This window comes from Tenrec ecaudatus, chromosome 13 (assembly GCF_050624435.1).
Source record: "Tenrec ecaudatus isolate mTenEca1 chromosome 13, mTenEca1.hap1, whole genome shotgun sequence".
Taxonomy (NCBI): domain Eukaryota; kingdom Metazoa; phylum Chordata; class Mammalia; order Afrosoricida; family Tenrecidae; genus Tenrec; species Tenrec ecaudatus.
This window is the reverse complement of record NC_134542.1, coordinates 113,966,811-113,990,989: the sequence shown is the minus strand read 5'-3', so window position 1 is coordinate 113,990,989 and position 24,179 is coordinate 113,966,811. Positions and strand designations below refer to the sequence as shown.

General features: G+C 40.5%; 1 protein-coding gene across 2 annotated transcripts in view; it reads left to right on the top strand.

Annotated features, from left to right (window-relative positions):
* Positions 1–24,179, top strand: part of THSD7B (thrombospondin type 1 domain containing 7B) — a 1,078,590-nt gene that overhangs the window by 508,114 nt on the left and 546,297 nt on the right. For both annotated transcript variants that reach the window (XM_075530023.1, XM_075530024.1), the window contains exon 7: positions 2,706–2,903. In XM_075530023.1, coding sequence (XP_075386138.1) covers positions 2,706–2,903 — 198 coding nt within the window. The remainder of the gene's footprint in view (positions 1–2,705; positions 2,904–24,179) is intronic.

The following is a 24,179-nucleotide window of genomic DNA, read 5'->3' as shown; positions in this document are numbered from 1 at the left end:
AGATGCCTTCGAGACAGTTTTGCCTCGGCAGCTGAAGGCGCAATGGAAGGAAAGATGCTCCAGTCCTGAGCCTTCCTCAGGATTGTTCTTAACCTTGAGCCCGCTGTTGCAGCCACTGCGTCAATCCAGCCTGCCGAGGGTCTCGTTTCTTTCACTGCTCCTCCACATTGTCAAGCATGATGTCCTTTTCCAGAGATGATCTCTCATGATAACACGTCCAAAATATGTGAGACAAACCCTGCCATTCTTGCTTCCAAGAAGTCACCAGGCTGTACTTCTTCAAAGATAGATCTTTTTGTTCTTTGGCAGTCTGAGGGGTAGTCAATCTTCTTTACCAGCACCACACGTTAACGCATTGATTCTTTTTAGTCTGCCTTTCTCAGTGTCCCGCTTGTACATATGCAGAGGCGATTGAACAGACTATGGGTGATATTCTTGAAGGACCCGGGGTGATCTGTGGGAGGGTGGAGGCGGTGCTCTTATGAAGGAATTTTATGAAAATTCAAAGCTGCATTGGTGAGAAAAAGGCCAGGCAAGTTGTTATGAGTTACATTTCTTTTTTTCATCAGCACCATTCACCCGCTCATTTTTCAAGAGAATCAAAGGATGTCCTTCCAGACATTTTTGGGGAAACCTTACTGCATACACCCTACAGACAGGATCTTACCCCTTTGAATTTCTTTTTGTTTTGTATCCATTCCATTTTATTTCTGAAGGCTTTTAGTTTTCCTAGTTAATGTTTCATAGATTCCACCTTATGATTACTTATAATCACATTTACAAGAGAGTTACAGCTGTTCCATCCCCTGATCAGTGCCCATCTGCTGTTGAAGACACCCAAACTTTTGCTTTGCCTTATCACTAAGATTATCTCTGTTTTAATGAGGTAATCCTTCCCTATTTTTATTATGAGTTTCTCCAACTTCAGGGGCTGATCTCCCAGTACTATACCAGATAATGTTCCACTGCTCGTCTTAAGGATTACAGGGGAGAATCACTTAGAAGTAGCTAACCTCGTTCTCCCTAGTCCATTGTAGCCTGGTAGCTATTGACCCTTCTCCATCAAAAGCAACTCTACTGGTAGTTTAAATCTGGGTTGTAAGTTTCCAGCATTCCAGTTGGGTCCAACGTATGACCCACTGATAAAAGTGTGATGGAAAAGGTGAATTAGATTCTACTCTTTTATTTTTAATAACTTTATTAGGACATAATTCAGACATCATACCATTCAACAATTCAGTTGTTTCAAGCTGTGTTGTACAATTTTCAAAACATTTTCTTCCTTCTTGTACTTTTTGATATCAGCTCCTGATCACCTCCACTCTTCCCTGCTATACCCCCCAGTACCCCATTTATTCTAGTCATTGTCTGTATAGATTAACCCATCTTGAGCTACATATACCAAAAACATAGAAAGATACAAAACAGAGAGTCAAAAAAATCTTCCAATAATACCTATATACAGCAGATAAAACTGAAATTTGAAAACAAATGAACAACAACAAAACCCCGGAAAATATTAAAAACCAGATCAAGTTCAGTCTATCAAAAGGGAAATCAAATGAGAAGGGCTTAACCATTCAAGTCAGGTTTATTCTTTACTTTTACTGTAACCGTCCCTCCACTGCTTTAAAGGCTCAATTTCATGTAAGTAAACAAAGAAAACTTGGATACCTGGGCTTCTTGTGCAACATTCAGATGGTTTGCAGCAGGGGATCTGCAGTCTCTCGTGACGACAGTCAGTAGAAGCTGATAGGAGCTCATCATTTAAAAGCAAAGTATCCTAATGTGATGCACATGGTCAAATGTTTAGCTTCTAGCTGAAACCCATCCAGAGGTGCCTATAAGGTAGCAACGCTACACATTGGTGGGATTCTGAGCAGATTGCATGGTCACAGCCCTTTTAACCCCACGACACAGTTACCGTCTATATCGATGAGGTATCATTGGGCACAATGGACATCACAGCAACTAACAACACCATTTCAAAGAAAGCACAGGGCTTCCGTTTCACCACAGAACCTACCATTCTTTACAAACGTATAGTTGGCCCCATTGCTTATTGTGTGCCTGCTACCTCCTTTTGAAATTGAGTTTGTGGCTCTGTAAGCCTGAATAGTAGTGGAAGAATCCATGCCTCTCTGGGTGAAAATGCTCATGAGCCCGGGCCTATGAGGTGCTCTCTTCCCAGGTCAGGCTGATTGAGAGTCTCTAAGAATCCATGAAGGACAGCTCAGGGCTAGAAGCTGTGAGCAGGTAAACAGTAAAGATACGCCAATGTGTAGTTCCATTTGAATTTCATAAGGAGTCACAAAAATGACGAACAACAACAGGGAAATCAAGATATGGATTCATTTATCTTCTGTATCTTCAGGCTCTTTCTGCTAGACAGTTCATTTATTTTTACTGGTTCACTGATAAGTTGAACATATGCTACTTATTGCTCTATTTGATTATTTCCAGCCACTCTAACTTCAGGTTGTAAATTCTTGGAAGAAAAATGTCAGCTGCAGCTCTTTTTCATTTTCTTTACTATTTCCACCCTCACCCCCCATCTCCACATACCGGCAAATTAAAACCAATCAGCTGGCCCGCCCAGTAGAGCTGTGTTCAAGGGCAACTTTCAACTCGTAGACAACTGATGAGGGTTTTTTGGGTCAGAAAGTCGTGGGATGCTACAAAACTCTGGTTTTCTCTCGTTTTAGGATTTAGAACAAGGCAACGCCATGTCCTCACGGAGCCCACAGGACCAGCCGGCTATTGCCCGCATTTGGTGGAATCTATTCCCTGTGAGGACCCCTTGTGCCATCAATGGCTGGTATCGGAAGGGATCTGTATCCCTGATCATGGAAAATGTGGACTGGGGCACCGTGTCCTGAAGGCCACCTGCCGGAATGACCAAGGTATGAGGCAACAATGCAGAAGTGATATGAATTGGTATTAGTCAACTGACACATTCTCATGCCTTGGTAACCATTTTACCTGAAGGTAAGAGCAGAACTTTTCTTTTATGAAATAGTTTCTTTCAAATCAGGTGTTCCATTGCTACAGAGTAGACTACTGTGACCTAATATAGGGCTACATTCTTCATAACAAAAGAACCCTTTCTGATTATGCATAACAGTGTTATCATGCACATCGGGATTTCTGTGGTGCTTTAATATATGAAGACAAACAGAAAACAGGAGTCTCCTGTATATTCCATTTATTGGCACAAAACAAGTTTTATTTGCCTTTTGAGGTTAATGTATGATATGATTTTAGATACCATGGACAAGAACTACATCTTAAAGTTTCCAAAGCTTCAATTTGTTCCAGACTTATGCGTATGTATCTTATGCATGTAGATGTATACACATATGTAGATATATTTATTTTCATTTGTATAACTTTGAAGTAAAATGAGTCCTTGTGCTAGTTTGGGTTGTTTGGAGAAACAAAGAAGGCAGTGTCTCATCTATGTATAAGAAGGAACTTTGTGTCAGGAGGTAATATATCAAGAAGCATCCCTACCCAGTTCAGCTCCAGCCCATTCGATGCTCTCGCCAGGCCCCTAGTCAAGATGCATGTAGCTTCAGGCAAATGCCAATGACACAGAAGGTGATGGGAAAGGGGGATCACTGGTCTCGGGGTGCAGAACTGACTGGATTTAAGGTTTGTGAAAGCGTGGCAGGATTCCCTTGGCTCTCAGGGTCGGGCAGCCCACATGGAGCTGCCACTGGAAGCAGACCCAGGTCCCAGTGAGGACGAAGGTGAAGGGAAGAGAGAAGCAGTTCTCAGTGTCTCTCACTCTTATCCAAATGACCACGCCCACAAGGAGGGGTCCTCAAGCTACCACTTGATTGACAGACTGGGTTCTCCCACCACACATTCACACATCTTCAAGTTGACCTAAAATCTATCAGCGTTCTAGACATACGCATTTCTAAAGAACAATTTTTAAATGTGTTGTCAACATTTGTAAATCAATTAAAATGGATCATTAAACTTCAAATACAATGGCTGTTCAAAACGAAGGGTGATTTTGAAAATATATAATGGAGTTGAGAAAAATGGCAGCTTAAAACTTTATCCTGGAATTGAGAAAAAATATCAGTATCTTGGAAGAATACAAATTATATACGTTAATCAACTTTGACATGAAAATTCCAATTTATATTGCTGTTGATGTGTGAGGAATACAATGCTTTATCTAATGGGGTAAAAATAATCAGGCCTTCTAACCTGTTCATTTCAGTCCACCTCCTACTTATCAAGTGCATTTCCACTCCATATGCTGAATTCCATCTGCAGGATGAACAAGACTCTCAGGCAGTGATGAGTGATTCCCAGTATACTTAGAGTCACCAGAGACTTGTTAAATATAGATTCAGATTCAGTAGATCTAGAGTGGAAAGGCAACTAACTCCTCAGCATGGGACACAACTGCCATGAACCTATGCAGAGCCCTGGAAACAATGCCTGTGGGGGCAGGGCATTGGAGCGTAGCTTCAGAATGGACAAAGCCTGCACACAGGCTCGACTTACAACATACGTTGTAACCCTCCTTTCCTCTATTTCCTTTGTGTGTTCTTTTCCTTTAACTGCTGCCATGATTGGAGATATACATTTTAACAAGTTATAAGTATGTTTTGCATCTTGCTATCAGGTGACTGGTTGTTAATGAGAGGGCAATAACACCTTGTATTTGCTCTGATAGCTCTTTTGTCAAAATAATTACAACTGATAGTAGCTACATCTTACAGTATCAAATGATTTTTAAATCATGGTAACCTATATGTGATTTAGTAGCAGAGACTAATACAATAACTTTTAAATTACTTTTCTTTGAAGTTAGGAAGAGTAGCACAGAGGAGCTCTCGTGGCATAATGGCTTGGCATTGGGCTGCTAACTGCAGGGTTAGCAGTTTGAAACCACCAGCCACTCCAAGGTAGAAAGATGGGGTTTTCTACTCCTGTAAAGAGTTACATCCTTGGAAACCCAGAGGGGCAATTCTACCCTGTCCTATGGGTTCTCTATGAGTCACATCAACTCAATGACACTGAGTTTGTTCTTTTTGTTGTTGTTGTTAGCATAAAGAGCCTTCATGGCAAAGGGGTTAACATGCTAGGTTGTGAACCAGAAGGTTGATGTTTGAAAACTACAATCCACTGCAAGTGGATTTTTTAATCTGTTAAGATTAAAAATCTTGGAAACTTTACAAAGTGATCTACTCTCTTCATAGAGGGCTTGAGTTGGAATCTCCTTGAAGGCAGTGGGTGTTTTGTAGAGGCTCAAGAACTAGACTGTAAAGACATAAGGATTAGAATTCAACTCTGCCAGTCACCAGCTAGAGGATCCCTGGCAAATAGTTTAACGTGTGTCAATATTCCATCCCTGTATCGTGGTAATGATCAATCCCACCTCTCAGTCTAGAGATGGCGGAAGTGAAATGGATTAGAGGAAAGTGATTAATGACGTGTCTGGCACACACCCATTCAGAACAGCCTAAAAGTTAATGTTTTCATAATGCACAATTATTGCCCTGCTTTGTCCCAGGGGGATTATGCAAAGAATGCTGTTTTTATAAAATGAAAAACAATAATTGGCATTAGAATCACAATTACTGTATTTTTCTGCTAACCTCCAGCGGAGGAAACAGGAAGATCATTTGTCTGGTTCAGAGTCGATGATGAATGACAACCACCTTCTGTCGTCTCCTAGCAGGTCTTGGCAGTTTGGGGACATGATGTAGTATGTCCATAGGGCTGATGATTGCTTTCACAGTAGGTGCTGTGCCTTTTACAGTAATTGCACAGGCATTGGCTTAACCGTTTTATAGCAGTTCCAGCACTTGATTCCTTATGACTGGGACATGACTAATTTTCAGCCTTTGACTACCCACTCTCAACTTCCGTGGGGAGAGGTAGGGGTAAACACTTGCTGATATCAGGTCCATGAGGCTTTTATGGGTTTTAAAGACCGCTCTGGCTTTCTCAACATTTGGGGTGCAGCAGCCACAGTCATGGTTCCAGGAACAGACTGGCCTCTTGATAGCTGAAGCAGCCTTTTGTCCAGTGAGAAATGGGAAATGTGGTCTGCGTACACTTTTCTCAGCGTAACTTTGTGTGATTCTGATGATTAATGACAGAGGTTTGTCAGAGAAGTGGTCCTGTTTCACTCACCAACTATGAGCAGGGCTTTTCCATCACTGCAGGAATTACCAGAACTGTGGATACTCCTTTAAGTGCCTGGAGAGAGGTGTGTGTATGTGGGGGGAGGGGGAGAGTTGAAGACATTATGTGACTTTTCCCCCCTCTTTCTTATTTTATTAAATCATTTTATTTTCATCATTGGGGGTTACCTAATTATTTCATAGGCCTTTACTTCACAGTTGATTCAGAGGTTAATGGATGAGACAAAAAGGCATTCCTTTCTGAGTCCTTTCTTTAATTTTTAACTTCAGAAATGCCTCATGCTAGATGTACTGAGAACTGAGGTTTGCTCTAATTTGTGAGGGCAACTCTCCTTTGGGCTTGTCCATGCTAAAGCACTACTGAAATCCATGTACAAAAAGGAGCATTTAACCCTGCACATTTCTCTCTGTCCCCTTCAGAGATTGCACCATCGCTATGATCAGGATTATGTACGAACTTTTGTACTTCTTACTCTTGCCACGTTTAGAAAGAAAAGAAAAGCAATAAAAATCCATTGCTGCTGGGATTTTTGGCTGTAATCTTTATGGACACAGGATTAGGCCTTTCTTCCAGGTTACTCCTCTATGGGTTTTTAAAGCATTAACCTGAGGGCCAGTAGTTGAACACAGCCATGTGCCCCACCTAGGGCTCAGCTCTTGCCACTGGAAGGACACACATCTCTTCTCCAAAAGCTTGTTTACAACATGAACTTGGAAACAAAATATGTGTCAGATTTGTGCCAAGGAGTATGGATTTGAGGCCTTCCCAATCAGAATAAATCCAATGGGCAAAATAGATTCTGTACTTTGTAAAATTCTAAGATTCCTGGAAATATCATTTTGATATGCCCTATCTTTCTAATATGGAAAGATTTGTATAGGCAAAATATTGACTGATATTGGAAGTATCAAAAGAAGATGGGAAGAATATAAAGTTAAAAAAAAAGAATATAAATTTAATGAACCAAGCAAAGCAAGTCTCCATCATTTATTGCAAGAGGTAGCATTTGAGGAAGAATCAATGGCACTGAAAGCTAGAGGTCCGAGATGCAAAAAAGCAATATACAAAAAAAGGCTCCAGGATTCAAATATTTCAGTAAGTTGTTGAAGCACGGCAAGCACATATCTATGTCAAGAAATTTGGAAATCAGATACTTGGCCACCTAACTGGAAGAGATCCACATTTGTACCCATTCCAAAGCAATGTTACCAAAGAGAATGCATAAATTATAAAGCAATATCTTTCATATCATATGCAAGTAAAATGTTGCTGATGATCATCCAACAAGGACTGTAGCAGTCATTGACAGGGAGCTTTCAGAAATTCCAGCAAGATTCAGAAGAAGACATGGACCAAGGGATATTACTGTTGACATGTGATGGATCTTGGCTGAAAGCAGAGAATACCAGAAAGGTGTTTGCCTGTGTTTTATTGACTATGCATAGATATTCTATTGTGAGGATCATAACAAACTGAATAGCTTGAAGATGAATGGGAATTTCAGCACCCTTAATTGTGCTCATGTGGAACAGCTCCTGAATCAAGAGGCAGTTGTGTGAATAGAACAATGCATAGTATAAAATCAGGAAAGGTGTGTGACAGATTGTATCTTCTCACCATACTTAATCTGTATGCTGAGCAAATAATTATAGAAGCTGGATTATAAGTATGAAGAAGGATTTGGTATAAAAATCAGAAAAAGGCTTATTAACAATCTGCAATGTGCATGTGACAGCCTTGCTTGCTGAAAGTGAGGAGGACTTGAAGCAATTGTCAATGAAGACCAATGACTGCAGCCTTCAGTATGGATAACAACTTATATGCAAAATTAGACCAGTGGGTAACATCATCATGATAAATGGAGAAAAGGTAGAAGTGTTAAGGATTTCATCTTGTTGGGATTTACAATTCATACTCATGGAAGCAGCAGCCAAGAGACCAAAGGCCACATTGCATTGGGTATATCTACTGCACAAGACCTCTTTAAAAGCAAGGACATTACTTTGAGGACTAAAATGAGTCCTGAGTCAAGCCATGATATTTTCAGTCACATCATATGAATGTGAAATTTGGACATTGAATAAGAGATCCTGAAAAAGAATCCATGCATTTTTATTATGATGGCAATGAAGGATATTGAATATTGGAAGTACCATGGACTGTCAAAAGTTGGACATTGAATAAGGGAGACTGAAGAACAATCAATGCATCTGTATTATGAAGGCAATGAAGGATATTGAATATTTGAAGTACCATGGACTGCCAAAAAACAAATTTTTTTTGGAAGAAGTCCATTCAGAATACTCCTTAGAATAAGGTGACCAGATTTTAATATTGGTAAAGTGGGGCACCATTGAGTGCAGGGGGGGAGTTCTTGATTAAAATTTGGTCTATATGGAGCAACAAAAATTTTCATAGAACGCAAAAATAGTATTGTAATATATATTTTTAATTTCAACATAAGTGAAATTTACAAATATGATACATTAAAATTATGTATTGTATTATTTTCTTATTTGGCATATTTCTCGTTTGAGTGAATTTTTTTAGCAGATAGCTGTCATTGTTTAAGAGGTCATGAAATTTTTCACAAGAATTTGTTAAATTATACTTCACACATAAAATGGCTTTCAAAGTCTCAACACTTGTTATTTTTCTGATGTCCACACTTTATTTACTGTAGAAAAAATGTGTTCAGTCGCTGCATTAGTTCCTGGTAAGTACAGCGCATATTCCACAATTTTTAGTGCATTATTGTATGGAACATGGTTTGTTACCAAATGAGGAAATATTTCTAAACATTTGTTCTCTATTGTGATGTTTACTGATGCCCAAAATTTAACCTTTTCCTTAGCAATATATTTTTTAATAATGATACCTCATTTAAAGATCATTTTCAGAAATATTACTATATGGGAAATTTTGAGTAATATGATCAAATAATTTTTGCACATCATTCCAATTAAGTTCTTGTTTTAATGTAACCCAATTAAATGTTCAATATCATTGTAATGTACTGTCCACTCTTCTGATTAATAATCTGTGCAGTTACTATAGAACTTTTTAATGTGATTCATAATATCTGCATGATTTATTGCACCTTGTTCTTCGAGCTGGCTTATACTAATATGGATAGTTAATGGAAGAAAATAATTTTCTAACTGCTCTTGACACTGAAATTTTAAATTATTAACTTCATTTGGTACTTTGACTACTGAAATTTTGTCACCTTCAATAAGTTTTATAGCATTTTGAAAAAGAGCTGCTTGGTTGTGTACAAACTCTAGCCAAATTGTTGAAGATTATTTTTCAAAAAACTCTTCTAAAATTCTAGGACATTTATCCTACGATAGAAAGTAGGATTTCAAAGGATTGTATATTTTCAAAATTCTTTCGACAGCTGGCCAAAGAGCTAACCAGCATGTTTTACTGTATCCAAGTATTCTGATACTCGACTTCCGCAGTTTCACAAAATACTTTAAGCATTTCAATGCACACATTGTATATATAGAAATAAGAATATATTTTAATAACAATATTTTCCACATCTATGGGCGACAAATCAGCAGCTGTTTGAATGGCGTTATGTATTATGTATATTCCCTGCCCGTTCTCCTACCGTTCCCTAGCTTCTAGTGCATTCTTTAAAAAAAATCAGGACGTTTTTTAAAACGCTGCAGGACGCGGGACAAATTGTTAAAAATCGGGACTGTCCCACCAAAAGCGGTCACCTTACCTAGATGCAAGATTTTGTCTCCTGCAATTTGCACATGTTATTAGAAGAGATTAGGCCTTGGGAAAGGGCATCCTACATGATATAGTAGAGCAGAGCAAAGGGAAAGGTTTCCGATACATGTTGGTAACCCAGTGGCTGCAGCTGTGGGCTCAAACAAGAACAATTGTGAGGATAGTGCAGCCCTGCTCTGTGTTGCATTGTGTTGAGCATAGGTTCTGTGTGATTTGGAACCAATTCCATGGCACACAATGACAATAATCCTTATTCTACTCTGACACACCGGTGGCTGCCACCAGTTATTTACTAAACAGCAGTCGAATGGAATACAGCAACATAATGCTTTGTTAGTTTCTTTCCCCAGGTGACTGAATTTAGGTTTGTCTACCCATATTCCAATCTCTGCTTGTTCCTGTTCTCTATGTTGATTTATTAAGGACATAGTCCAAAGATATAGTCCAAGAGTATCTGATTCTCCCTATTGTCTGTGACTATTGGAGGCAATGCATTGATCAGTACTATTTATTTTCAGAAAGAAAATTGTTTAACCAAATATATGAATTAATATTCTAATCTGTAATATTTGATGGGTGGATCTGCTTTGATTTCTCTCCTCTTGCATAACATCTTATCATGACTGTGGACCAGTACATGTATACACACTTCCATTGAGTCAATACTGAATATTGAGACCCTATAAGCCAGAGTCGGACTGTCCCTGTGCATTTCTATTACTGCAGTTGTTAATGTAAATAGAAAGCACGATCTTTCTCCCATGGAGTGGCTGGTTGTTTTGAACTACTGACCCTCTGGTGAGCAGCCCAATGGCTCCATGGGAAAAAGATATAGAACTCTACTCCCATAAAGAGTTGCAGTCATGGAAACACACCGGGGCAGTTCTACTCTGCCCTAAAACATATAAGAGTTAGTATTGACTCCCCATGACTGTGCAGCGATGCATGTATAGGAGTGTAGGTTACATAGACTTGTCTCAATTACACTAGAGCTCTGTACTTTATAAAGAAGACACTTGAAATATAAATGGAGTGTTATATAAAATATAAGCCCTAGATATTTCTTCTTACATGTTTTTTTTATTTTAAATTTTGGGGTAGTATATTTGTAACTTTGTTCCCAAACATGTAATTGGGTTGCTGGTGCTGGTTTGCTTCCAATTCTTGAAGGCTTACCATTATGGTGACGTGAACATTATTTGCCATCTTTATTTATTTTTTAATCATTTTATTAGCGGCTAATACAACTCTTATCCCAATCCATACATACATCAATTGTGTAAAGCACATTTGTACATTCATTGCCTTCATAATTCTGAAAACATTTGCTCTCCACCTAAGTCCCTGGCATCAGCTCCTCATTTTTACCCCTACATTCCACTCCCCTCTCCTTGTTCCCTCATGAACCCTTGGGAATTTATGAATGATTATTTTGTCATATCTTGTCCAGTCCAATGTCTCTCTTCACCCACTTTTCTGTTCTCCTTCCCCCAGGGAGGAGGTCACATGTAGATTTTTGTAATTGGTTACCCCTATCCAAGCCACCCTCCCTCCACCCTCCCAGTATTGTCACTCACACCACTGGTCCTGAAGGGATCATCTGCCCTGGAGTCCGTGTGTTTACAGTTCCTATATGTACCAGTGTACATCCTCTGGTCTAGTCAGATTTGTAAGGTAGAATTGGGATCATGATAATGGAGGAGGAGGAAGCATTTAGGAACTAGAGGAAAGTTGTGTGTTTCATTGTTGCTACATTGCGCCCTGACTGGCTCATCTCTTCCACGAGACCCTTCTGTAAGGGGATGTCAAGTAGTCTACAAATGGGCTTTGGGTCTCCACTCCTCAATCCCCCCTCATTCACTATGATAATTTTTTTTCTGATGATGCCTGATACCTGTTCCCTTCGACACCTCTTGATCATACAGGCTGGTGGGCTTCTCCCATATGGACTTTGTTGCTTCTGAGCTAGATGGCCACTTGTATACCTTCAAGCCTTTAAGACCCCAGACACTATATATTTAAATACCAGGCACCACATTTGCTCATGCAACCATTTGTCTTCAGCGCTTGTATCATGGAGGTGAACACACAATTATATGATTTTTTGTTCTTTGATGCCGGATAACTGATCCTGTCTGTACCTCGTTATCACACAGGTTGGTGTGCTTCTTTCATGTGGACTTTGTTACTTCTGAGATAGATGGCCTCTTGTTTACCTTCAAGCCTATAAGACCCCAGACACTATATCTTTTGGTAACTGGGCACCATCAGCTTTCTTCACCACATTTGCTTGTTCACCCGCTTGTCTTCAGCGGTTGTGTCAGGAAGGTGAGCATAATGGAATGCCAATTTAATTGCATTGAGGGAGTGCTTGAGTGGAGGCCCAATGTCCTTCTGCTACCTTAATGTTAAATCTATAAATATATGCACATAGATCTATTTCCCCATCCTCATATATAAAAATATTTGCATAGGTACATGCCTTTATTTAGACCTCTATAAATGCCCTTTGCCTCTCAGCTCTTTCCTCTATTTCCTTTGACTTTCCTCTTGTCCCACTATCATGCTCAGTCTTCATTTGGGTTTCAGTAATTCCTCTCGGTTACATTACCCTTGATCACGCCCTACCAGCCCTCCTATACCCTTCTTACCACAAATTTGGATCACTTGTTGTTCCCTTATCCCTGGGTTTGTTAACACCACGACCTTTCCCCCCACCTTCACCTCTCCCATGTCCCCCCAGAACTGTCGGTACCATTGTTCTCTCTTCCAGATTGTTCATCCAGCCTATCTTATTTAGACAGACCTGCAGAGATAATAACATGCACAAAAACAAGACAGAGCAAAACCAAGCAACAATATACAACAAAATAACAACAAACCAATGACAAAACCAAAACAAAACACAACAAGAAAGAAAAGCTTGTAGTTAGTTCAAGGATTGTTTGTTGGCCTTTAGGAGTGTTTTCCAGTCTAGTCTGTTGGGGCACCACGTCCTGGCCCTGAAGTTCACCTTCAGCATTCCCTGGGGACCTCGCCACTCTGTTCCCTTGCTGCTCTGTTACACCCCCTTAGTGTTTTATCTTGGTGTGGCGGGATCAGATTGGGTGCAATTCACACACTGTGTCTCCGGTGTTGTCCCCTGTAGGGCTATGGGTCCGTGAGGGACGTCATGTCTCAGAGTGGAACCGGCCATGTGGTCCTCTCTGTGGACTGGCTGCTCTAATAGGGATAATCATCCTCAAGGCCTGGTGGGCCAGGATGTGCTCCACTCTCTCCTCCTCCCTCTTCATCTGCTCCTGTGTGCTCCGATCAGATATGTCCCTCTCCAGGAGCTGCAGATTCAATGCCGTCCTTTGAAATAAATTCTTCTGGGGAGAGGAGATATTTGTCATCTTTCATGGCTCTACAGTGCAAAGTGACCAGACAAACCCACGAAGTCATTGAGCAAGCACCAGGCTGCCTGCTAGAACAGTCAGAACCTGAGCACTTTCCACCTGCTCCACCCCTTCATTTGCCACGTGGAGTGGCTTGAAAATGACGAGTCTCTATGTAGTTTAGCATGCACCTTTGTTCCGAGGTAATGCTGTGAACACCCTGCACTCACTGACAACAAACCCCCTTGTGGGATGACAAGTGTAATACACCTGAAAGAACAGCCAGGATGTTCCCATACTGATTGAGAGCGCCCGAATGTTGCCACAGACAAGATTTGTTCATTGTTCACACTTGCACTAGACCTTTCCTGTGCAGATAGTTTCTGTAAGTGGGGTGAGCATTTATACAGAAAGTATGAGGAATGATTCCCCGCCATGAAGGTGATTTGCTTTCTTATTTCCAAGGCATTTTTCAACTATACTTTGCATCATTAACCTTGGACAACTCAAGAATGTGATCTTTAATATTGGCTAATGTGTCATGTGTATGCAAGCTCTATGTAATTACTAGGTTTCTTGTTTTGTTTTGTTTTAAGTGTGGCTTTGATTGTTGGGACGCATACTGGAATAATAATTACTTGGATTAAAAATACTTGTAATGTTCTTAAATCTTCATTTCAGTTTGTCTGTTTAATTTCAAGAAGTGTATTTTTGTTTCTACTGTGAGACTAAGGTCAAGTAGCATACAAGAAAGAAATTATTTATTATACTGCTTTGTCAGAATTCAAAATAAAACATGCAGATTATCAAGTCATTGTTTTCCAAACCCTTTGGTCTTGTATCTCATATTTGTCACCAACTTCTGCTGTACTGGTTTATCCTTTGTTAGATATATTTTTCTTGCAAGCTTTCTAACTATTACGCCAGTACAATATTATTTATTTATTTTTATTTTAGAAGAAGAAGCAACAGATTATTTATCAGGTATTTCTTTGGTATGGAAGTATACCCCTGTAGTTAAGTCAGCCTAGAGATATCCCCAAATTATACCCATAATCCAGGATAGAGAGACACTAAAATTAACTCCAATGAAGAAGTTTCTAAACTTTTGAGCAGTAAGGCAGCTTGTTTGCAAGGTACCTGTGGTATGCAGATGATAAGACCTCACTGGAGGAATGAATAGAGGATGTGAAGCACTTTTAATGAAAATCAAAGACTACATTCTTCCAGGAGGATTAGAATACAATATAAAGAAAACTAAATCCCCACAACTGAACTAAAATATAACATCATGGTAAATGGGCAAAAGATGGAAATTATAGGATTTCATTTTAGTTGGCTCCACAATCAATCTTTAAGGAAGCAGCAATCAAGAAATCAAAGGGAAAATTGCCCTGGGCATATCTGCTGCACGAGGCCTCTTTACAATATTGAAGAATAAAGATGTACCTGTGAAGATCAGGGTGCCCCTGGCCCAGGCCATGGTATTTCCAATCGCTTCATATGCATGTGAAAGCTGAACAACGCAAAAGGAAGGCTGAAGAGGAATCAGTGCATTTAAGTTATGGTCTTTGCAAAGAATATAGAAGGTGTCCCGTCCAGTCAGAAGAAGGAGCACATTTGTCTTGGAAGAAGTACATCCTTGAGGCTATGATGATGAGACTTCACCTCACACACTTTGGACATATGATCAGGAGACCAGTCCCCAGCAAAGGTTCTCAGGGTAAAATACAGGGTCGGAGAAAGAGGGACACTCTGAATGAGATGTACTGGCACATGGGCTGTAACCATCAGCTCAAACATAGCAATTGTGAACCTGGCACGGGCCAGGTCAGGCCAGTGGTTCTTTCTCTTGTGTATGGGGCTTCTATGGGCTAGACTCAATTTGATGGCAACCAACAATAACAACTCCCGATTTGAAACTAAATATTCAGTTAATAAGATGATCATTTTGTAAGGGATGGTAGCAATTTGGACATATGTGATTATTAAATAGCTATCATTTTCTGTTTATGCTGTCAATTTCTATGTGTTCTGTTTTGGGTGTAAAAATTATCCTGTTTATCTTTGCATAATGCATGGGAATCTGAGAACTATGAATGCTGCCAAATGTTCAGAGGCATAGAAGGAGGAAAAAATTAACACGGCCCTGCATTTTATCTAGCGTTATACACACAGAGCAATGGTTTCGTGGGACAGTCAGACTTAGCCAATAATAACAAACATTCTAGTGTCTTGCCAGCCCCCTCAGCCACAGGCCATTTCGGAGCATGTCAGCCCGAATTCTAACTGACACCACCTGCATCCCATAGCTTGAGGAAATCCTCTTTTCACTGGAGCCTGCTTTTCCCACATCCAGAAGTGCCCAGGACTTTACGATTGCAGCAGGCAGCCTCCAACAGTTGATTGCGAATGTGTGCATACATACCTAGCTGCCTTGCTCTGCCTTTGGAATAACCCTGAGGCATCTTGTTCTATGCTATTTCCCAGAGTTTAAATGGCCCTTCAATTTCTTACCATGGTAACTTAGTTGATTGCCGCCATTTGTAAGACTCCTTTCTTTACCTATCTCATTTCTCCACTTTTTTTTCTTTCTCGTTCTCTGACATTCTTTTCCAGTCACTACTTTCCCCAAACCTTGGTCATAGTACAAGGATGTCTAGAAAGATATTCAGTCAAATGACATCTACAAGAGATGCAGGGCTGAATGCATATTCTTCTATATTAATGATGATTGTTTAAAGAATCATTTTCCAAGGAAGAACCAATACTGTTTCCTATGAGAGCGCATTCAAAAACTTGAACCTATCTCACTCACTGATTATGAGTTATTTGAAATAGTGAAAGGTTCGGGTGTATACAACCTGTCCTCCCTTTGAAAACATATATTTCTGGAATATACATACATACATACAAACATACATGCATGTGTGTCATTTCTTTCATAATTAGACAATTCCAGGCAAATGCCAAGCGTCAGATTCTAATATTCCTGCAGTTGGGCAATGTTTGATTCTCTGTGGAGGCCTGGGTCAGTCACAGCTTCATTGTCAGTGATCCCAACATGTGATGGCATCAATTAGAATTAGCTGGAGGTTTTATGAAAATGCAGAGTGCAGGGCCCTAACTGAGCTTTTGGCTCACTGGGGCTACAATGGGAAAGAGGGATTTGCACTTCAAATGAATAATTGGGCCAAATTCTTGAACTGTGCTTAGGATCTTATGTTGGCACACACAGCTGAATTTGGAGGTCAAGAAAAATGGGCACCAGTCATGTGTAATGACCACCAATGAATTCAAAACCAAACCCTGAATGAAGCCGAGGTGTTTCTGGGAGTGCTAGTACAGGTTGCAAATTCCTTGGGCGAAAGGCATCACTGGTAGAGAAAGTTTTAAAAAGTTCTGATATGCTGATGATACTGGTGGAGGGGGCCCCATTGTGAGGACCTCTGCTCATAACAAAGGGTGTATTGATTAAGGGCTATCTTGCAGCTCTAGTGTCTGATGGAATTGTGCTGGAACAGTGGAAACTATGTCGATGACACAGTCTATTCTAATCTGTTGGGGGTTTTTTTTGTTTGTTTCTTCCTGGGGAAGTTTTCTTGAAATCCATGAGCTATAGTACTGTCTTTCTATAAGCAAGCAGTGAGTAAAAATTCTTTTATTTCTACATTATTGCCAGATGGTTTGCTAAAACATTGGAGAGTAGAAAGCAATTGTGTACTGTTGCAGATACAGAAGATTCACAATACGTGAAATGAGTTATTTAATTTTAGAGGAGAGAATTTTCATTTTCAGCAAGCTATCTTTTTTTCAGACCACCAACTGGCAGCACTCTGGCATCTGCGTCTTTACTGAAGGAAGTGGGGTGATGACAAATACGTTGTATTACATTTTGAAATGAACCCGGCATTGCAGTTGAAAGTGCCAATAAGATCAGACTGCTATTCACACTACGGGAGTCAGACTGTGAAAGAGATTCAATTCCAGAGTTCCCATATCCACGTTCTTCTTTCCCTCTCCTTTAGATATCGTGTAGTGAAATGAAAGGGACTGCGTTTGCACTCTCCCTTATGGGAAAAAAAGTGAAACTTTAAAAATGTTGACCAATAAGGAAATCCAAAAGAGAAAAACAAGAGGACTTATTAAAATAAAACGTACCCCATGCATGTCGGATGGAAAGGTGGAGTCGGGGCGGTGAATGCCTTTAAATGCTAAAGAGAGAGGAAGTGAAGGTCACTTTTAAATGTATTTACTATACGTTGTCTGTTCATCAGCAGGTTTTGTACTTTGAACTCCTTCCTCTTTCCATCTTATTGCATACCTTGCCATCTTGTTGCATACTGAAAAATAGCTTTGAGGTTTTCTCGTTTCAGTTAAATTATCTAAATAAATGACTGATCCTATCTCTCGGAAAAAAAAAAAACAACAACCAGCCTCATTGCCACTGAGTCAAAGCAGGCTCATACTGACTCTGTAGTAAAGGGTCGAATTGCCCCATGGACTTCTGAGGCTGTAACTTCTTAGAGGAATGCCCTCTAAAGTAGCTGGTGGTTTCAAACTACTGACCTTGTGGTTAGCAGCCCAACTCATAACCACTCCTCTACCAATGGCACTCGTATTTCACCAGCTGATTTAGCATCACTTCATCTTGCTAGCTTTTTCTTTCTAGCAATAACTCAGAGCAAAATGTTTCCCGAAGGGGTCTATGCTTCTTGGAGGAAGCTGTCTCCTGTCACTATTGCTTCAGAAATTATCAGTAGACAGGCGACTGTCCCGTCTCATATGATTAACGAAGTAAAATGAACTATAGACGGCTCTCTGATATTTCAAATTATAATTCATGAGTAGGTGGCAATCCAAAACTCTCCGCAGGAACGACTGTCTTGTCATTCTTGCTTCTTTTCACCCCAGTACCCTCTGTTCCTATTGGTAGGTCCCAGCCACTTGGTTCTAACTCACAAGGAGCATGAGTCTAATAGAACAGAGTGTAGCCCAGCCTGTTCCATCCTCCCGATTGACATGTTTGGGTCTATGGTTACAGCCACCATTTAATTGAGAGTCTTCTTTCCCTGACCCTCTACTTCAGCAAGCATGACGTGCTCTCCCAGAGACTAGCTCTTCCTGATAACATGTCCCAAGTATTTGAGATGAAGTCTTGCCCTTCTCCCTTCTAAGGAGCATTTTGGCTGTATTTCTTCAACACGCTGCAGGTTCCCTGGTTCATATATCCTTCACCATAGTGTTAATGACACCGACTACTTGCAGCATTAGACACACGAATATGATTTTGTTTTTTCTCCTTCTAAAATGCAATTTAAAGTTGTATTTGGAAATTTCCTCTGGCCTTTGTCTGGTGCTCCTGACATAGCAACTCCTTGGCTCTACTCCTTCAAAGATGAAAGATGAAGAATATGGAGCATTTCTAGTGTGATGGACTACTCGGTACTGACCATATGTGTAAAGCTGCTGGGTGGAGAAACGTAATCCAAGGCTTATCTGTGATATCCCCACTTGAGTGCCCACAAGCAAACAAATGAAAGAAAAATCTGAATAGAGACAACATTTGGCACAGAGGCTGACGATGATTACTCAGTCCACATAAAATCAGGAAGAAAATACTTCCCAGTCATATACTTCAAACTTTTCCAAAGTAACTGTAAGGAAGACAAACAAACAGGAAAAGTGGTTTCTAAACCATGTGTACACCTTCAGAAAAGGGTTCTAAACAGTGGAAAACTGAATCATGAAAGTGCTTCATTCTCAGAATGACCGGAGATGTTACCTGTGCGATCCCAGGTGGCTCTCATTCACTGCTGTCCAAATGAGTAGCCGCAGAGAGGCCCTGTAGGACAGAGGGGAACTTTTTCTGAGACTATTGATCTTTACCAGGGCCCACAGCGCATCTTCCTCACATGACGCCCTGATGGCTTGGAACTGCCAGCCTTTCGGCGAGCAGCTCAGTGCCAAACCTGCTCCATGTTCTTTGGCTGGGTAAAAGAGAGCAACATGTGGAGAGAGCGTGCAGTTGAAAACCTTTATTCCCAAGTTGTGTGTGACAGCTCAGATATTAGCAAATATAGGTTCCAAACGAAGCTATGGAGTACTTTAGGCAGTGGGGTTGCAAGGATAAATCAGACTGGAAATTTCTCATAGTAGAAGTATATGATGTTTATTCTGCCCAGCTAATTTTTAAATTGGAACATAATTCAAGTATATACAGAGATCCATAACAGTTTTTATAATATCGTTTGCCCATTTTTGCTATTGGCCAAATGATCTCTTTAAATACAAGATTTCGATTTATATAACCTTTGTGCCATTCATTCTATTCTTATTAAGTTGCACATTTGTTGGGCCCAATGAATTATAGTCGCAGGCATGGAGAGATACTAGCGAGGTCATGCATTTTATTTACTTGCTGTTGAATTGATTGTGACTCATGGAAACTCCATGTAAATCAGAACAAATCATTGCGTGTCTCTTTGCCATCTTCACCATCAGTGACACGTCAAAGTCCATTCTTATACTCCCTCCACATTCTGAGTGGCTTCCAAACCAGTTGCTGTTCTTCTAGCACTAGATTAGACAGTGTTTTGTTGTCACCCACAGCATTTTCATTGGCTACGTTTTGGAAATAAGTCACGTGCTTCCTACTATTCTGTCGTAGCCATTCTGCAAGTTCTGTGAAGTGTGGCTATCATAAGTGACCCTGCAGGTATTTGAAATACCTGGGACACAACTTTCAATACCATAGCAACATGCACAGCAAACTGACAAACTGATGGTGGAGGAGAGGGTAGAGAAATGGGAGAGAGAGAGATCTCGATAAACCAATCATCTTCCTCCTATTCTAAAGGTATGTTTCAATCAACAGCAAACATCTATAAAGTCTATGGCTCCCATTGAATGCCACCACCAGCTCTGTTATGGCGGTGCTATTTCATCTCCATTGTCATGTTCAGACATTTCCTCTTCATAAATGCTCATCATTTTCTTCCTCCTCTGCCTGCTCACTGTCTAAAATGTTTTCTCCACTTCCACTTGATCGTGCTGGACACAATGGATGTATGTATGGATTGTGATAAGAATTGTACGAGCCCTCCATAAAATGATTGAAAAAAAAACCCAATGTATAAACTGTATGATTACCCCTCACCTGAATTCATTTGCCACAGTCAGAATGCTATCCCTTTTCCTTTACCCGTGAGTGGTTCATATATGTGGAGGCTGAAGCATGTTGGGCTAAAGAAATGTAAGAAAGGGACTTGAGCAAATGTCTTCTGTGATCCAGGTTATGAGCAGCAGATTATGTAATTTTATGGTGAGCACATTAAGTTGTTCAGGAAGGTAGAGGTGCAAAGACATTCTGGATCCTGGGAAACATTGGGCCTCCAAACCAGCACCACCCGAGAACAGACCACTAGAGAAGACAGTACAGCTTCTTCTTATTAAATCTGATTTCTGTCAGTATCTACACTAGCTGCTGCACAAGTCACCAGAATGGCTAGAGTGTGCCTGTTCTATAGCTTTATAATATGTTGTCAGGTCAGTGACTAATGTCTTACCACAGTATATGGAAATGTTCTCCTCACTTTTCTTTCTCCCACTTGACTGTAATTCTCACGGGTAGAGATCTTGACTCAGGCATCATTTTGATTTTGACCTGATGCCAAACTGCATGGCAGATAGAATGTATTCCGTGAATGTTTATAGAACTTAAATGAGTGATTTTAATTTGTTTGTACCCTAGTTCAATTGGGAAGTGTCCTTATTCTCATCCAGTTCTACTGATGAGTAATTGTAGCCCAGAGATACTGGTTGCCTACTGTAGCGCAGCTAGGACACTCTGACCCCAGGATTTTGAACTTCAGACCTAGAAGACCAAACCAGTGCCTGTTCTACGTCATCACTTTCAGGAAATGAATATCCATCTGGAGCTGTATAAGCCTCTCTCAGACTTACGGAAATAGTTTTTGTTAATTAAGGGGCTATTTTGTTGTTGTTGAATCCAGAATTGGCATGAGATTCACTCTTACTGCCAACTCGTTTCTTGATCCTCACAAAGAAGAGCCCATTTCTAATCTCACACTAAGCACATGGCCTCTTTGTTTTTGGTAGGAGCTAAGAGCGAAAGAGAGGTTCCAGGTGCAAGGAGAACATAAAGCCCATGCATGTCTCTTTCAGACACAAAGTGCTTTGGAGTTAGCTCTATAGTACTTACGTCAGTGGTATTCCATGGCAAGTTTACTTCTTATGTATCTAGAATTTATTCCGAAGACTGGATTGGGAGGAGAGGAAGAAGCAGATTCTCTGAAAAAAAAAAAAAAGAGAGAGATGTGAAATCATGACGGAGAAGTTAGGAGATGGTTATTTAGGCACAACCAGCCCTTCCCTCCCTCATAGGAGAGGTTTTTTCCTAAAGCAGATGATGACAGAAAAGGTAACCATGCCATGAAGGATGAAGGAGTTTGGTAAAAAGCAAGTCAGATTTTATACACACAATTGGCTCTTGAAATTAGATCAGGGCTTATTAAAGTTCACTTACATGATGATTCATTGAAAAGAGCACCCAAGTTTGCTATCCACGTGTCTCATGCTGTTGACTTGATTCCAACTCATAGTAACACTGCAGGACACGGTAGAACCGGCCCCTAGGGCTTCCAATGCTGTAAATATTTAAGGAAGCAGACTGACATATCTTATCTGAGGGGCTGCTGGCTTTAAACCACCAGTCTTTTAGTTAGCACCTAATCACTTAACCACTGTGCCTCCGGGATTCCAATAAAAAAAACCATTTTATTAGGGGCTCATACAACTCTTATCACAATCCATACATGCATCAATCATGTAAAACACATTTGCACATTCATTGCCCTCATCATTCTCAAAACATTTCCTCTCCAGTTAAGGCCCTGGCATCAGCTCCTTATTTCCCCCACTTTCCCCTCTATCTTGAACCCTTGATAATTTGAAAATTTTTAATTTGTCATATATTGCATTGTCTGATGTCTCTCTTTGCTCACTTTTCTGTTGTCTGTTCCCCAGGGAGGAGGTTATAGGTAGACCCTTGTAATCAGTTCCTCTTTTCAACTCCACCCTCCCTTCACCCTCCCTACACCCTCCTGGTAGTGCCACTCACACCAATGGTCCTGGAGGGATCATCTGTCCTGGATTCCCTGTGTTTCCAGCTCCTACCTGTACCAGTGTACATCCTCTGGTCTAGCCATATTTGTAAGGTAGAATTGGGATCATGATAATAGTGGAGGAGTAAGCATTTAGGAACTAGAGGAAAGTTTTATGTTTCATCATTGCTACATTGCACCCTGACTGGCTTGTCTCCTCCCCTAGAACCTCTGCAAGGGGATCTCCAGTAGTCTACAAATGGGATTTGGGTCTCCACTCCGCACTCCCCCTCATTCACAATGATATGATTTTTTGTTCTGATGATGCCTGATACCTGATCCCTTCAACACCTCATGATCTCACAAGATGCTGTGCTTCTTCCATGTGGGCTTCATTGCTTCTGAGCTAGATGGATGCTTGTTTACCTTCAAGCCTTTAAGATCCAAGACACTATATCTTTTGACATCTGGGCACCATCAGCTTTCTTCACCACATTTGCTTATTCACCCATTTGTCTTCAGCGATCATATTGGAGAGGTGAGTATACAATGATATATTTTTTTGTTCTTTGATACCTGATAACTGATCCCTTCAGTACCTTGTAAGCATGCAAGTTGTGTTTCTTCCATATGGGCTTTGTTGCTTCGGAATTAGATGGCTGATTGTTTACCTTCAAGCCTTTAAGACCCCAGACACTATACCTTTTGATATCCAGGCACTGTCAGCTTTCTTCACCACATTTTTTTATATACCTGCTTTGTCTTCAGTGATTGTGTCTGGAAGGTGACCATCATGGAATACCAGTTTAATAGAACAATGTATTCTTGCATTGAGGGAGTACTTGAGTGGAGGCCCAATGTCCATCTGCTACCTTAATACTAAATCTATACATATATGCACATAGATCTATTTCCACATCCTCATATGTAAATATGTTTGCATATGTACATGCCTGTATTTAGACCTCTATAAATGCCCTTTACCTACTAACTCTTTCCTCTTTTTCCCATGACTTTTCTCTTGTACCACTATCATGTCCAGCCTTCATTAGGGTTTCAGTAATTCCTCTCAGTTACATTACCCTTGATCATGCCCTTCCAGGCCTCCTACACCCTCCTCACCACCGATTTGGGTCACTTGTTCCCTTGTCCCTGGGTTTGTTAACACCACTACCTTTCCCCCCACTTCCCCCTCTCCCATGTCCCCCCGTAACTTTTGGTTCCGTTGTTTTCTCCTCCAGATTGTTCATCCAGCCTATCTTATTTAGATGGACCTGTGGAGATAATAACATGCACAAAACAAGAAAAAGTAAAACCAAGTAACAAAATAAAACAAAACAGGCTCCAACTTTCACTATTGAAAGATGGCCACTTTTTATCTTGACATAAGAATGCGTGTTCCATCTGAGCTGTCTAGAACGGTGAGGCTGGTGAGAAGTTCATCCACTGAATGCATTGACCCAGTGGTTAGAGGCCATTTTTTTTTATGGTAGCTACCGAAGGGATGGTCACCCTGTCCTGCCAGTGAAGGAAGAAAGTTCAACCTGTACTATAATTTTTGTCTTTATGTTTCTGCCCACGAAGTCATATTTAGCATCTATGATTCTTCCCCCTGAGTTGGCAGTGTTACCTCTTCATAAGTGAACCCAAGCTGGTATCACATATTTTCATTTGCCCCCTGTTGTTGTTAGGTGCCTTTGAGTAGGTTCCAACTCAAGCGATCTATAGACAATAGAATGAAACATTGTTTGTG